The sequence below is a fragment of the Pongo pygmaeus genome, chromosome 21 (assembly GCF_028885625.2).
Source record: "Pongo pygmaeus isolate AG05252 chromosome 21, NHGRI_mPonPyg2-v2.0_pri, whole genome shotgun sequence".
Taxonomy (NCBI): Eukaryota; Metazoa; Chordata; class Mammalia; order Primates; family Hominidae; genus Pongo; species Pongo pygmaeus.
The window spans coordinates 46,088,520-46,102,077 of record NC_072394.2 but is presented as its reverse complement, the minus strand read 5'-3'; the positions used below and the strand labels follow the sequence as shown (position 1 = coordinate 46,102,077).

Genomic DNA, 13,558 nt, shown 5'->3' with positions numbered 1-13,558 from the left:
CCACCACCACGCCCAGCTAATTTTTGTATTTTTAGTAGAGATGGGGTTTCACTTCATTAGCGAGGACGGTATCGATCTCCTGACCTTGTGATCTGCCCGCCTCGGCCTCCCAAAGTGTTGGGATTACAGGCGTTAGCCACCGCGCCTGGCCGGCCCTGGGTTCTAACTCAGGGCACAGGCAGGGCCTGGAACCCTGGACAGGTAAGGAAAGCTCTGCCCAGTGACCCCTCCTGAGCACGCTGACTTTCACACTGCTTCCTCCATTGCCTTTCCATTAAAATGTCAACAACTTTCTGGTAATTCTGGTGCCTTAAACACCGGCTGCTCTGCTGTGCTCTGGAGGAGCCCTGCATGGCCACACACCCCACCTCCACCAACACACATAGCAGCATGTGTCTGGCCCTGGTCCAGATAGGGGAGGTGGCTGGCCCAAGTACACAGAGCAAATCAGGGCAGCGCACAAGGTCCTGCCCCTTTCCAGAGCTCCTGCTGCTGCTGCTGCTGTGCCACCAAGCTCCCTCTCCCCTGCTCTTCCAGAGCTGGTTAAAAAACACCTCAAACACCCCACATACTGGTATTGGTTGCATAAAGTGTATCAAATAATTCCAACTTACAGAAGAATGTCAAATAAAAAGTGAAAGCTTTCCCTCCAGCCCATCTTCAATCTCATTTCCAGAGGGAGCTGCTGTTAACTAAAGGGTGACAATCCGGCTGGGCGCGATGGCTAATGCCTGTAATCCCAGCACTTCGGGAGGCCGAGGCGGGTGGATCACGAGGTCAGGAGATCGAGACCATCCTGGCTAACATGGTGAAACCCCGTCTCTACTAAAAATACAAAAAGTTAGCCGGGCGTGGTGGCGGGTGCCTGTAGTCCCAGCTACTCGGGAGGCTGAGGCAGGAGAATGGCGTGAACCTGGGAGGTGCAGCTTTCAGTGAGCCAAGATCATGCCACTGCACTCCAGCCTGGGCGGCAGAGCGAGACTCCATCTCAAAATAAAAAAAGGGTGACAATCCTTCCAGACTTTTGTCTATGTCTTAATCTATATGTATATTAATCTTAATCTATATGTATTAATCTATATAACTGCATCCATTTTTTTCCAGAAAATGGGCCATCAGTAATTCACTTTTTTTCATATATACATCTTTTAAGCAGCTGCACCACACTTCATAGTGTGGAGTTTTCACAACCCCTATTCCCTATTCACTGTTCCTTCTGATGGACATGTTGACTGTTAGCAGTTTCACAATATTTCCAACAAGGCTGCAGCAAACATCTCTGCTTTAATATCCTGTGGCCTTCCACTAGTATTTCTGACAGATGAACTCCTGTAAGTGTGAGTGCTGGGTTAATTATGAACTCTCTACCAAATGACTGCAACAAGTTGTGCCAACCAACGTGGCTAGCAGCAGTGCTAAACTTGCCCTTCCCCCTAATGATACTGCAGGAAATAGCCAAGGTCACTCGTGCAGATATGTGTAGATAGGCCACTGCAGATATGCGTCTCCTTCCCGTCTTCCTCTCTTCCTTCTTTCCCCTCCCACCCTCCCTGGCTGGACTTTGTTGTTTGGATATGAAGGTCAAAGTCATGTTCTCAGGCATAAGGGGAAAGCAAGAGACTTAACCAATGGAAATCTACCTCCAGAAATATTCCCTTCACTTTGACATTCCTCAGACCACTTTTCTGTCCTTAGTCTGGCTCCAGCCCTATTCCCACCTGCAAATTCACCCATAGGCAAAGGGAATAACAGACACAGGGCCACCAGAGAAAAATCTACTACCCACATGGGCTAAGAGACTCTTGGGCAACAGAGCTCATACATAGCCCAGATAGGGGCCCCAGTTTGCCTTTTGGAAACATTTTTAGAAAGTGATAATTGTACAAAGTGTAAAATCAAATAACGAAAAAGATCAGTTCCTTGCCCCATTCCTCATCTTTTTAGGCTGCTTTCTTTGGTATTTACCTCCATGTATCTTAATAGTCTTATACTTCTATTCTTCCATTTTTCAGTTTAAAACATTTTCAAGTGGCTTCTTTCCTACTATGGAACATGAATACTTAGATTATGCCTATCCAAACACACGTTTCAGCTTTTCCTGAATTTATACTTGCTTCATTTGGTTTTAGAAATTGAACATATTCAATATATATAATTATTAGAGAATTATGTATAATTATGTGTATATAACTCTCTGATAAAGCTAAAATATCCTCTTGATACATTAATATATCAGTTTCAGGTTTTTTTTTTTTCCCCATTTTTCTTAGAGCCGTTCATCCTCCTACTCTCACCTAGACAGCTGTCCAGAGGTGAACCTGGCCCTTCCTTTCCCATCACTCTGGAAACCCGTCCCCACCTCCACCTTTTTTTTCATTTGAAATAAGAGTCTCTCTGTCGCCCAGGCTGGAGTGCACAATCTCGGCTCACTGCAGCCTCCCACTCCCGGGTTCAAGCAATTCTTCTGCCTCAGCCTCCCAAGTAGCTAGGATTACAGGTGCGCACCACCATACTCAGCTACTTTTTTGTATTTTTAGTAGAGACGGGTTTTGCAATGTTGGCCAGGCTGGTCTCAAACTCCTGGCCTCAAGAGATCCACCTGCCTCAGCCTCCCAAAGTGCTGGGATTACAGGCGTGAGCCACCGTGACTGGCCTGCAAATCCTCTTTGTCTCTTTCCTTGGTGTGTCTTGCTTCCTGGATCCTATGTCTTCCTCTTTTAAAGGGAAATTTATTGTGGTAAATATAAAATTTGCCACTGTAACCATTTTTTAAGTGTGCAATTCAGTGTCATTAAGTATATTCATGATGTTGTATAAACATCATATCTATTTAATTAATAAAAAATTGGTTTTTATCACCCCAAAGAGAAACTGCAATTATTAAGCAATGATTCCACATTTCCCCTTCCTCACAGTCCCTGGTGACCTCTAATCTTCTTTCCATCTCTATGCATTTGCCTATTTTGGATATTTCATATATGTGGAATATTTGTTCTTTCGTGTCTGTTTTTTATTTTTTTTGAGATGGAGTCTTGCACTGTCGCTTAGGCTGGAGTGCAGTGGTGCGATCTCGGCTCACTGCACCCTCCCCCTCCCGAGTTCAAGTGATTTTCCTGCCTCAGCCTCCTAAGTAGCTGGGATTACAGGCACCTGCCACCACGCCCAACTAATTTTTTGTATTTTCAGTAGAGACAGGGTTTCACTATGTTGGCCAGGCTGGTCTCAAACTCCTGACCTCGTGATCCACCCACCTTGGCCTCCCAAAGTGCTGGGATTACAGGCATGAGCCACCGCGCCCAGCCTCATTTATTTCACTTAGCATGTTTTCAAGGTTCATCTAGTTGTAGCAAGTATCAGAACTTTATTCTTTTTTGACTGAATTAAGATTCCACTAAATGGATAGACCACATTTTGTTTTCTGTTGATGATGACATGGGTTGTTTCCATCTTTCAGCTGCTGTGAATAATGCTGCAATGAGCATAGGCATACAAGTATCTGTTTTCAAATCTTTTGGGTATATACCTAGGAGTGGAATTGCTGAATCATATGATAGTTCTATGCTTAGCTTTTGAAGGAACTGCCAAACTCTTTTTTTCAGCCTACATCACGCTTTGAATGCCAAACTCTCTTCCATAACAGCTGCACCATTTTACATCTCCACTAGCAATGTACAGGGGTTCCAATTTCTCCACAGCCTCACCATTTTACTTTCCTTTTTTAAAAAATTATAACCATCATAATGGGTAGAAAGTGACATCTCATTGTGGCTTTAATTTGCATTTTCCTAATGCCTAATGATGTTGAGCAACTTTTCATGGGCTCACTGGCCATTTGTATGTATTTTTTTGGAGAAATATCTATTCAATTTGTTTGCCCATCTTTTAACTGGGCTTTTTGTTACTTAGTTTTAGGAGTTCTTTATATATTCCATATGTTAAACCCTTGTAAAATTTGCAAATGTTTTCTTCTATCCTGTAGGTGCTTTTCACTTTTTTGATAATGTCCTTTGATGCACAAAAGTCTTTAATTTTTATGAAGTTCAATTTTTTTTTTTTGAGACAGAGTCTCGCACCGTCGCCCAGGCTGGAATGCAGTGGCGCGATCTCGGCTCATTGCAACCTCCACCTCCCGGGTTCAAGCGATTCTCCTGCCTCAGCCTCCCGAGTAGCTGGGACTACAGGCATGTGCCACCACACCCAGCTAATTTCTGTATTTTTAGTACAGACAGGGTTTCACAATGTTGGCCAGGATGGTCTCAATCTCTTGACTTCGTGATCTGCCCACCTCGGCCTCCCAAAGTGCTGGGATTACAAGCGTGAGCCACCGTGCCCAGCCATGTAGTTCAATTTATCTGTTTTTTCTTTTGTTGCTTATGCTTTTGGTGTCATAGCTAAGAATTCATTGCCAATTCCAAGGTCATGGAAGATATACCTTTATGTTTTCTTCTTAGGGTTTTATAGTTTTAGTTCTTATATTTAGGTCATCAATCCATTTTGAGTTAATTCTTGAATATGGGGTGAGGTAGGTATCCAACTTCATTCTCTTACATGTATAAACCCAGTTACCCCAGACCCATTTGTTGAAGAAACTGTACTTTCCCCATTTAATGGACTTGGCATTCTTACTGAAAATCAATTGGTTAGGCCGGGCGTGGTGGCTCATGCCTGTAATCCCAGCACTTTGGAAGGCTGAGGCAGGTGGGTCACGAGGTCAGGAGATCAAGACCATCCTGGCTAACACGGTGAAACCTCATCTCTATTAAAAATACAAAAAATTAGCCAGGCGTGGTGGCGGGCACCTGTAGTCCCAGTTACTCAGGAGGCTGAGGCAGGAGAATGGCGTGAACCCGGGAGGCAGAGCTTGCAGTGAGCCAAGATCGCGCCACTGTACTCCAGCCTGGGCGACAAGGCGAGACTCCGTTTCAAAAAAAAAAAATCAATTGGTTATGGATGTATGGACTTATTTTTAGACTCTGAATTCTATCCTATTGGTCTATTTGTCCTTATGCCAGTACCACAGTTTTGATTATTGTGGCTTTGCATTCCAGCCTGGGCAAGGAGAGCAAAACTCTGTAAAAAAAAAAAAAAAAAAAAAAAAAAAAAAGAGAAAGAAAGAAAAGAAAGAAAGAAATCGGTTTGTTCTTCAACTTTGTTATACTTTATCAAGATTGTTTGGGCTATCTGAGGCCTCATGCAATTCCATAGGAATTTAAGGATCTGTCTTTCCATTTCTGCAAGAAAAAAATAATCAGCTGAGATTTTGATAGGGATTGCATTGCATATGTAAATATCTTTGGGTAATATTGACATCTTAACAATATTAAGTCTTCCTAGCCATGAACACAGAACTCTTTCCATTTAGTTAGGTGTTCTTGAATTTCTTTCAGCAATGTTTTGTTGTTTTCAGTGTACAAGTTTGTTGTTTGTTTTTGATATAATTTGTTTTCTCGCTTCTCTCTTATTACAATTTCTATTAATCATATATTTGGGCCTCCAACTAGTCCTCTGATATTTTCTTCTTTCCCATTTCTCATCTCATCTTTTCTTTTTTTTTTGATGTGAAGTCTCACTGTCACCCAGGCTGGAGTACAGTGGTGCGATCTTGGCTCACTGCAACCTCTGCCTCCCAGGTTCAAGCAATTCTCCTGCCTCAGCCTCCTGAGTAGCTGGGATTACAGGAGCGCACCACCATGTCTGGCTAATTTTTTTATTTTTGGTAGAGATGGGGTTTCACCATGTTGGTCAGTCTGGTCTCAGACTCCTGACCTCGTGATCTGCCTGCCTCGGCCTCCCAAAGTGCTGGGATTACAGGCATGAGCCACCAGGCCCGGCCTCTCTTTTTCTTTTTATTCTGCCTACTGGGAAATGCCCTCAACTTTATCTTTTGACCCTTGTGTTGAATTTTTATCTCCGTAATCCCATTTTAAATGTCCAAAAGCCTCTTCCTGTCTCTTAATGTTTCTTTTCCTTTTATTGCAGCCATGGCTAGTAGAAGATTAGCTTCTGACAAGTGGAAGCATCAAGTCTTCCACTGTAATAGGAAAGAAACAGAATGAATGTGGGTGGGAGGAGACATGCAGATGAGATGGCAGGAAGGTGAAGGTGTTTCTTCCTATGACTTCCACTTTCTCTGTGACATGGATGGTAAGGATATCTGTCAAGACAATGGGGTAGGAGGTTTGAGAAGCATGAAAAAGGAAGTCAGAGCTAAAGCCCCCAGACCCTACGTGCTTCCTGGGTAGCCCTGAGGGTTCAGTTCACATTGAAGCCAGGGACTACCAGTCTATCACGGCACCAATCTCAGTCAGGTAGGTTCCCAGTTGTGGTGTGGAGAGGATGCGCTCTCGGACAGCTCCATGGTTGGAGCTTCTAGACAAGTGATCTGGAACAGCAGCAGGGCAAAGAAATTAAGGATATTGACAAGAAAGCAGTTAAAGTGATCAAACACTTTAAGGTGGGAAAGATGCCACCTTCCCACCTGCTTGTAGTCTCTGGGAAGCTTAACAAAATCTAACTGTTCAGGTTGACATTTCCCCATCTGAAAGTTTGATGTTTTCATTTTTTATTTGAGCACCGGGATAGAGCACAGTGGTGCAATCACAGCTCACTGCAGCCTCGAACTCCTGGGCTCAGGTGATCCTCCCACCTCAGCCTCCTAAGTAACCGGGACTACAGGCATACGCCACCATTAAAAATACTTTTTTTTTTTTTTTTTAAATAGAGACAGGATCTAGCTACGTTACCCAGGATGGTCTTGAACTCCTGGCCTCAAGCGATCCTCCCTCCTTGGCCCTCCAAAGTGGCTACGAATACAGGTGTGAGCCACTGTGCCCAGCCTGATATTATTATTTTAAAAATTAGAGGTTTCATTGAATTTTCTGCGCTTGACCATTTATCAAATGTTAAGGATCGGGCCCTTTTACACACTGATCTCTGGAAGTTCCCACTGTTTACACTTTCAATGCAGACAGATACCCATTTATCCTTATTCTTTGTTTCTTTTCTTAAAAACTATAAGGACCCCAACTAACAACAAAGAGAACACTTTAGTCTCTTCAGTAATGCCACTACTGATAATCATTTTGTGTTCTCTGGATGTTTTATCATGAAAATAGAAACAGACTCTGGCTGCATATCAGTTGTTCAAGTTTATTTATGTTGTTTTGATACACTGACAAATCACACCACATTTTGTTTGTAACTTTTTCTCCCTCAAGAGTCACCTCAGCTTAAGCCAGAAGATTCTCTTAAAGAACACATACACACATGTGCACACACAAGAGGCAAGTACAAAAATGTAACCCCACCAAAGTGCATGTGAATGAAAGTGCAAAAAAGGCTTCATTTGCAGACTCTGAGATCATTCTCTCTGCTTCAGAAAATAAACAGAAAGGTCCTAACTGCCCTAGGCCTGGGATGATCAGGGGCTGGGCGAGGCTGCCAGGGGCCAAAATATAAGTGGCACCTGTTGCTAGGAGGGCAGAGGGCACCAGGAATCTCTGCCAACTCCCTCCCCTCTCTGCATTCCCAGGTCAAGGTGCAATAATATCATTTGGGGACAGAGTGGGGGTAAAGGGGCAGTAGGGCAGACAAGAGGCAGATTTCTTTCTACTTTTTAATGATTTGGTTTCTTTCCAAAGAGTTTGACAATAGTGCAGAAAGTGCTGAGGCCTCAAAGTTCAGAGGCCTGGGAGCCCTTTTCTCCAAGGCCCTTGGTCCATCTTGCCTTCACCACAGGCAAGCATTAGGTGCTTGGCAGATCCGATGGCAAAGACCCTCCCAGCCTCTCTCCTTAGAAGCTATGAGGTCCCACAGCACCAGCCGTGAGTACTTGCTGCCTTCTCACCACACAAAGTCAGTGAACATCTCTCATCTTTTAGAGGAACAGACTGAGGATAAGGAGCTGATGAGTTCTGCCACCACCCAGACAACCAAGATAAAAGCAAGGCTTAGACTTGTTCTTTTTTACTCTTGGCCAAGGGGGTACCAGTGTCACCCTTGTAAACCCAACCTTCGCTGTGTGGCAGGGCTTGCCTAGCTTCCTTCCAGGAAGGCTGTGCTCAAAGCTGCCTCTAAGCAGTTGAAAGGGAAGGGACACCTGAAGCCCTGTGGGAGCTCAACTGTGGGAGCTGAATGGCTTCCTCAAAAAGCTGTCCAGCCCATGGGAGAGAGAGGCCCCTACTGGGTTGTGGTAGGAAATCAACAGAGCTCTGGGTTTCCCACTTCTAAGGGAAAAATAAAGCTTCAAATTTTAATGATAATAGCCCTTGGCATTTTCCCAACACTGAGCCTCACATCTGCACCCTGTCAAACACTTCTGAGAGTGCCACACACACACACACACACACACGTGCACACACACACGCATCACACGATTGAGAGAAGGGGTCTGGGGGAAGGCACCGGCCCCACACTCTGCAGGCCCACATCAGCACCTGAGCACAGGAGGTTGGCAGTGGCTCCTCACCTCCATGTGGGGCTGGCTCCTGCCAGTGGCTCTCCCCCTTCCCACCCAGGCTGGGAGGCAGGTTTGGCAGTGACTCAGTGGAAGCTGGGTTCCTATGTGGACCGAGAAGTGGAAGTCCCAGAGCCCCAGCAGGGGCCCGGCTGGCAGTGCAAGACAGATGGAGAGTGGCAAGGAGGGCTTCAGGGACCCAGAGAATTCAGATAGAAAAGTTCACCTTCCTAACTCCCAACTTCAAGTCATCTTTGTAAGATGCTGCAAGAGCTAGTGGTCAACATTTAAGGGACAGGTTGAATGATGTCATGGGGGTGTGTGCTACACAGAGTGCTACATTCTCATGGCAGAAGGCCTGGCAGGCCTGGAGCCATCACCCCATGGGCAATACCTTGGCTGAGGTCCAAGGCTACAGAGAGGACACTATTCCTAACTTCAGGCACCACTATGCCTGCTGGAGCTGCCCCTCTGGCCAAAGACCCGAGATTGTCTAACAAATCCTTATGCTGGTCTCCTAACCTAGGCTACTGGCAGGCTAGGCTTACTCCTTCCCAGACTCAACACATGAAGGGTGTATGGAAAACAGCAGTGGAACCTCAACCTCTGCCATCTATAAAACAGGCTCTAGCCACCTGCTCATTCTGCTGGAACTTGGACTTGGCGTGGGATACTAAAATGCCAACTGGTCCAGAACTGGGTAAGTTCAGGAAGGCATCTTGGCTCAGAATCTCTAAATTCTGGGCAAAAGAGAGAAAGGCAGCTAGAGACTTCCAAGGGATCTTATGAAAACATGTTTCCGAGGTTCACATACCTCAGGGGGAAGAGCCAGTGGGGTCTGGCTGGGGGCACTGCCCAGGAAACGAAGCAGCAGAATGAGGGCAGCAAAACCAGCAGACAGAAAGGGAGGAGGTACCTCCAGGAGTAAATACGTTTGCGGTGGGGTCACTTCTTGGCAGGAGGAAAGGAGCCAAGGAGAGAAAAGTACACAGAGATACCAAAAAAGGGAAAGGGGCCTCAGATTGAAGGACTGCTGCTCTACTAGTCTCTCCTCAACTGCCAAGAAAAAGACCCTTTGGTAATAAAATAAAAGTCCACTGGGGCTGTGAGGCTGCCACAGTCCAACTGACTCCATGAGTAATGCCCCTGCCAGTCACGCCCTCACTGACAAGCCTGGTGGCGAATGAGCTCTAGGACTTGGGGCTGGGTGCCTTACCCTCCCCAGGGCTCCTCAGCTCCCATGCACCCTCTAGGAAGGACCAGCCCTGGTCAGACATAGGTGGAGCATGGGGACGTGTGGGGTATGAGGAACTCAGGTCAGGAAGAAAGCATCAGCTGGAGAGGGAGGCCAAGCAGGGGCCGCAGGAGGGCCCAGCCCTGGGCCAGTCACTTTAAGGTGTCATCGGCGTTTTTGAACATGAGAATGGCGTTATAGATCTTCAAGGCTGGGCCCAGCTTGACGCTCATGATCTTCACAATGTCCGCCTGTGTCAGCAAAAGGAAGGCCTCGCCGTCAATCATCTGAGGGGTTGCGGGAGGGAGGTGGAAAGTGGAGAAGGTGGAAAGGGTCACGGGGCAGGGGTGAAGGAAAGGGAGGGGTGCGCATGGGGAATGGGGGAGGGGAGTAGGAGTAAAGGATATGCGGAAGAAAGGGAAGGAGAGAGGTGGAGAGAAAGGACAGGGAGAAAGGAGAAGGGAGGGAGAAAGGAAAAAAGGAAGACAGCAATGGGGACGGAGAAGGAAAGAAAGACAGCCACTGGTTTCCCCGTGTTCACACACTTGTTCTCTTTCTCTCTTTCTGCTGACTGGTCTGAGGTTTAGCATTTGTATCCGCAAAATGTCTTTTGAGTCCTCACAGACAGTGGCTTTGAGAAACCTGCTGTTGTTGTCCCCACATGACCTCATTGGTCAACCTTAGTGCTGCTGACAGCAAGACAAGCAGACATTGTGTGCATTCCGACATGAGGCAGTACGAAGTACATAGTGTCACCTAGGAACTAGTCTTGCCAAAAGCAGAGGGGGGCAGGGGGAGACAGAGAGACACAGAGAGAGAAACAGAGACAGTGACAGTGAGAAATTTAACCTAACTCTAACCCAGCCTTTGGATCTAACTTTCAGTTCATGGGAAATACAGGGGATAGAGGAACAAGTTAAGTGACACCACTAGAAAGCAACCAGACAAATCCAAAAAACCACATTCTGACTTTTAAAAATGTCATTAAAAAAGGAAAAAAAGGATGGGGGCGGGGGGCTCTTCTAGAATAAAAGAAACTTAAGAGACATAAAAACCAAAACCAATTATGTAGGCCTTGTTTGGATTCTGGCTCAAAAACTGCAAAAAGTATCCTGAGAACTGGGGAAATATGAATGCAGACTGGGTATTGGATGATATAAAGGAGTTACTTGCAATTTGGTACTGGGATAACAATATTGTGGTTATGTAAAGAAAGTCCTTAGTTTTTAGAGACGCAAGTTATGTCCTCAGGGGTGAAATGTCATGATGTCTAAAATTTACTTAAAATTACTTCATCCAAATACAGGTGAAACAAATATGGAAAATATTAGTAATTGTTAATTCTAGTAGCTAGGTATATGGGTAGAGTCAAGAAGGGAAGTCAGTTGTGGAGGATGGGATAGAATGAAGAGAGCTGGGAGGCAGGCTGTGAGGGTCAAGAGACTGAGCTGGGGGACCCTGTTTTTGAGGAGATGCCATCCCTCCTATGCTCACCCCTCAAGCATCATAGCAATGAAAACACTTCTATGTTGTTTCTTACATGCCAGGCACTGCTCCTAAGCACCTGTTGTGTATTAACTCAGTTAATCCTCACAATAACCCTATGAAGCAATACCAGCATTATCTCGATTATACAGATGAGAAAACCAAGGCAGACAGGCTACAGAATTTGCCCAAGATATACCTAGCTTATAAGTGCTGACCTGTGTTCTTAACCACTGTGAAAGCTGGGTAGGGGTATCCTATGGACATGACTCATGCAGCTCAGGGGGCGATGCCACCCAAGCCTGGCCCTGTCCCACAGTTCCAAGTGAGCCCTCCTCACACCTAGCTCCACAGACTGCACTACAGACCCTTCCCCAATAACTGGGTATCTTCTGCCTTGCAGCTCTGTTCCCTCTGCCACCCCTGCCAGGAAGGCCTGCTCACTGTCAGCATGCTTCCCCAGCAGTCAGAACTGCCCACTCCTTCCACTCTGTCGGGAGTTCACACAGTTCCACAAACTCCCCTGAATTGTACGTATTTCTTCATTTGCCTTCCAGGAGCACCAGGAGGCTGCTTACCTGACATAAGTCGGGTGCTCAGTAAATCCAGAAAGAATGAATGAAAGGATCTCTGAGGTGTGGTGACAACAGGACTGTATCTCAGAGAGGCTGGCAACCTTAGAGGTTAAACGGAAGCAGGATAGAGTCGGGGAATGAACCCCATATATCTGTCCCCCCAGCAGCTCTGAGAAAACAGTTACCTGGTCTTTCCCAATTCACTACCCAAGAAGGCTCTGAAAACTGGCACTTCTGATGGCTAAAAACCTTCCCCCCAAAAGAAAATGAAAAGTCTAGTAGCCAAACACACCAATGAGATTATCTGCATTAAGCTTCCTTTCTAATGCTCTAAAATGACCCCTCAAGTGAAAAGGGGCTTCCCAGGTCTGAGACCAGGGCCTGCTGAATAAGCACATTTCCCCCTTTCTCAAGGAGTCAGCCATTCTGCTCTCTCTCCAGCACCTCCTCGATGGGGAAGCACTGGAGATACTGCTTGCCTGAGACACTGGGAGCTGTGAGGGGGATGCCAAGTGGTCATCCCAGGAGGCAGCTCCCTTGGACCTGAGGAGCTCTCTTTGCTGACCCCCCAGCAGATGTGTCTGTGCAGAAACATCCAGATTCAGACACCTCATGCCGGTCTGGCTCTGGAGCCCCCACCTTTTTTTTTTTTTTAAAGACTGAGTCTTGCTCTGTCACCTAGGCTGGAGTACGGTGGCATGATCTCAGCTCGCTGCAACCTTCGCCTCCCAGGTTCAAGTGACTCTTCTGCCTCAGCCTCCTGAGTAGCTGGGACCAGAGGCATGTGCCACCACATCCGGCTAATTTTGTATTTTTCGTATAGACAGGGTTTCACCATGTTGGCCAGGCTGGTCTTGAACTCCTGACATCTGGGATTATGGATGTGAGCCACCATGCCGGGCCTCTGGGGCTCCTTCTTGATGGTCCTATTGAATCACAAAGCCTGGCCAGGGAGATCTCGAAGTTCAGGATATGAAGGAAAGGAACCCCTGGCAGAGTTAAGTATAGATTCTTACAGGAGTTCATTTCTTTTTTTTTTTTTTTTTTTTTTTTGGAGACGGAGTCTTACTCTGTTGCCCAGGCTGGAGTGCAATGGCATGATCTCGGCTCACTGCAACCCCCACTTCCCGGGTTCAAGCAATTCTCCTGCCTCAGCCTCCCAAGTAACTGGGACTACAGGCGCCCACCACCATGCCCGGCTAATTTTTGTATTTTTAGTAGAGACAGGGTTTCACCATGTTGGCCAGGCTGGTCTCGAACTCCTGACCTCAGGTGATCCGCCCGTCTCGGCCTCCCAAAGTGCTGGGATTACAGGCGTGAGCCACTGCGCCCGGCCCAGGAGTTCATTTCTTTTCTTTTTTTTTTTTTTTGTTTGTTTGTTTGATACAGAGTCTTGCTCTGTGCCCAGGCTGGAGTGCAGTGGCACGATCTCAGCTCACTGCAACCTCTACCTCCCAGGTTCAAGCGATTCTCATGCCTCAGCCTTCCGAGTAGCTGGACTACAGGCATGCACCACCATGCTTGGCTAATTTTTTTTTATTTTTCACAGAGACTGGGTTTCACCACGTTGGCCAGGCTGGTCTCGAACTCCTGACCTCAAATAATCTGCCCACCTTGGCCTCCCACATTGCTGGGATTACAGGAGTGAACCACTGCCCCGGTCAGGATTTCAGTTCTTATCATTCAGAGAACCCACTGGTATATGGTTCCTTGTTTATCGCCTGAGATTTCTCACCCACGGTAACTGCCAAAGCCCAGGTTCCAGGTTCTTCAAAGCAAAGGCCAGAGTCTGTGGTCTGGCAGTCTGAA

General features: G+C 46.5%; 1 protein-coding gene across 3 annotated transcripts in view; it reads right to left on the bottom strand.

Annotated features, from left to right (window-relative positions):
- Positions 1-7,130: 7,130 nt before the first annotated feature.
- The window catches only part of L3MBTL1 (L3MBTL histone methyl-lysine binding protein 1), a 43,281-nt gene continuing 36,853 nt past the window's right edge, over positions 7,131-13,558 (bottom strand). The window contains exon 22 of one of the 3 annotated variants that reach the window (XM_054467267.2): positions 7,131-9,976. In XM_054467267.2, the coding sequence (XP_054323242.1) occupies positions 9,842-9,976 (135 nt within the window). In that variant the 3' untranslated portion in view covers positions 7,131-9,841. Of the gene's footprint in view, positions 12,676-13,558 lie in introns of all 3 variants that reach the window. The other 2 variants (XM_054467268.2, XM_054467269.2) reach the window with 2 other exon arrangements.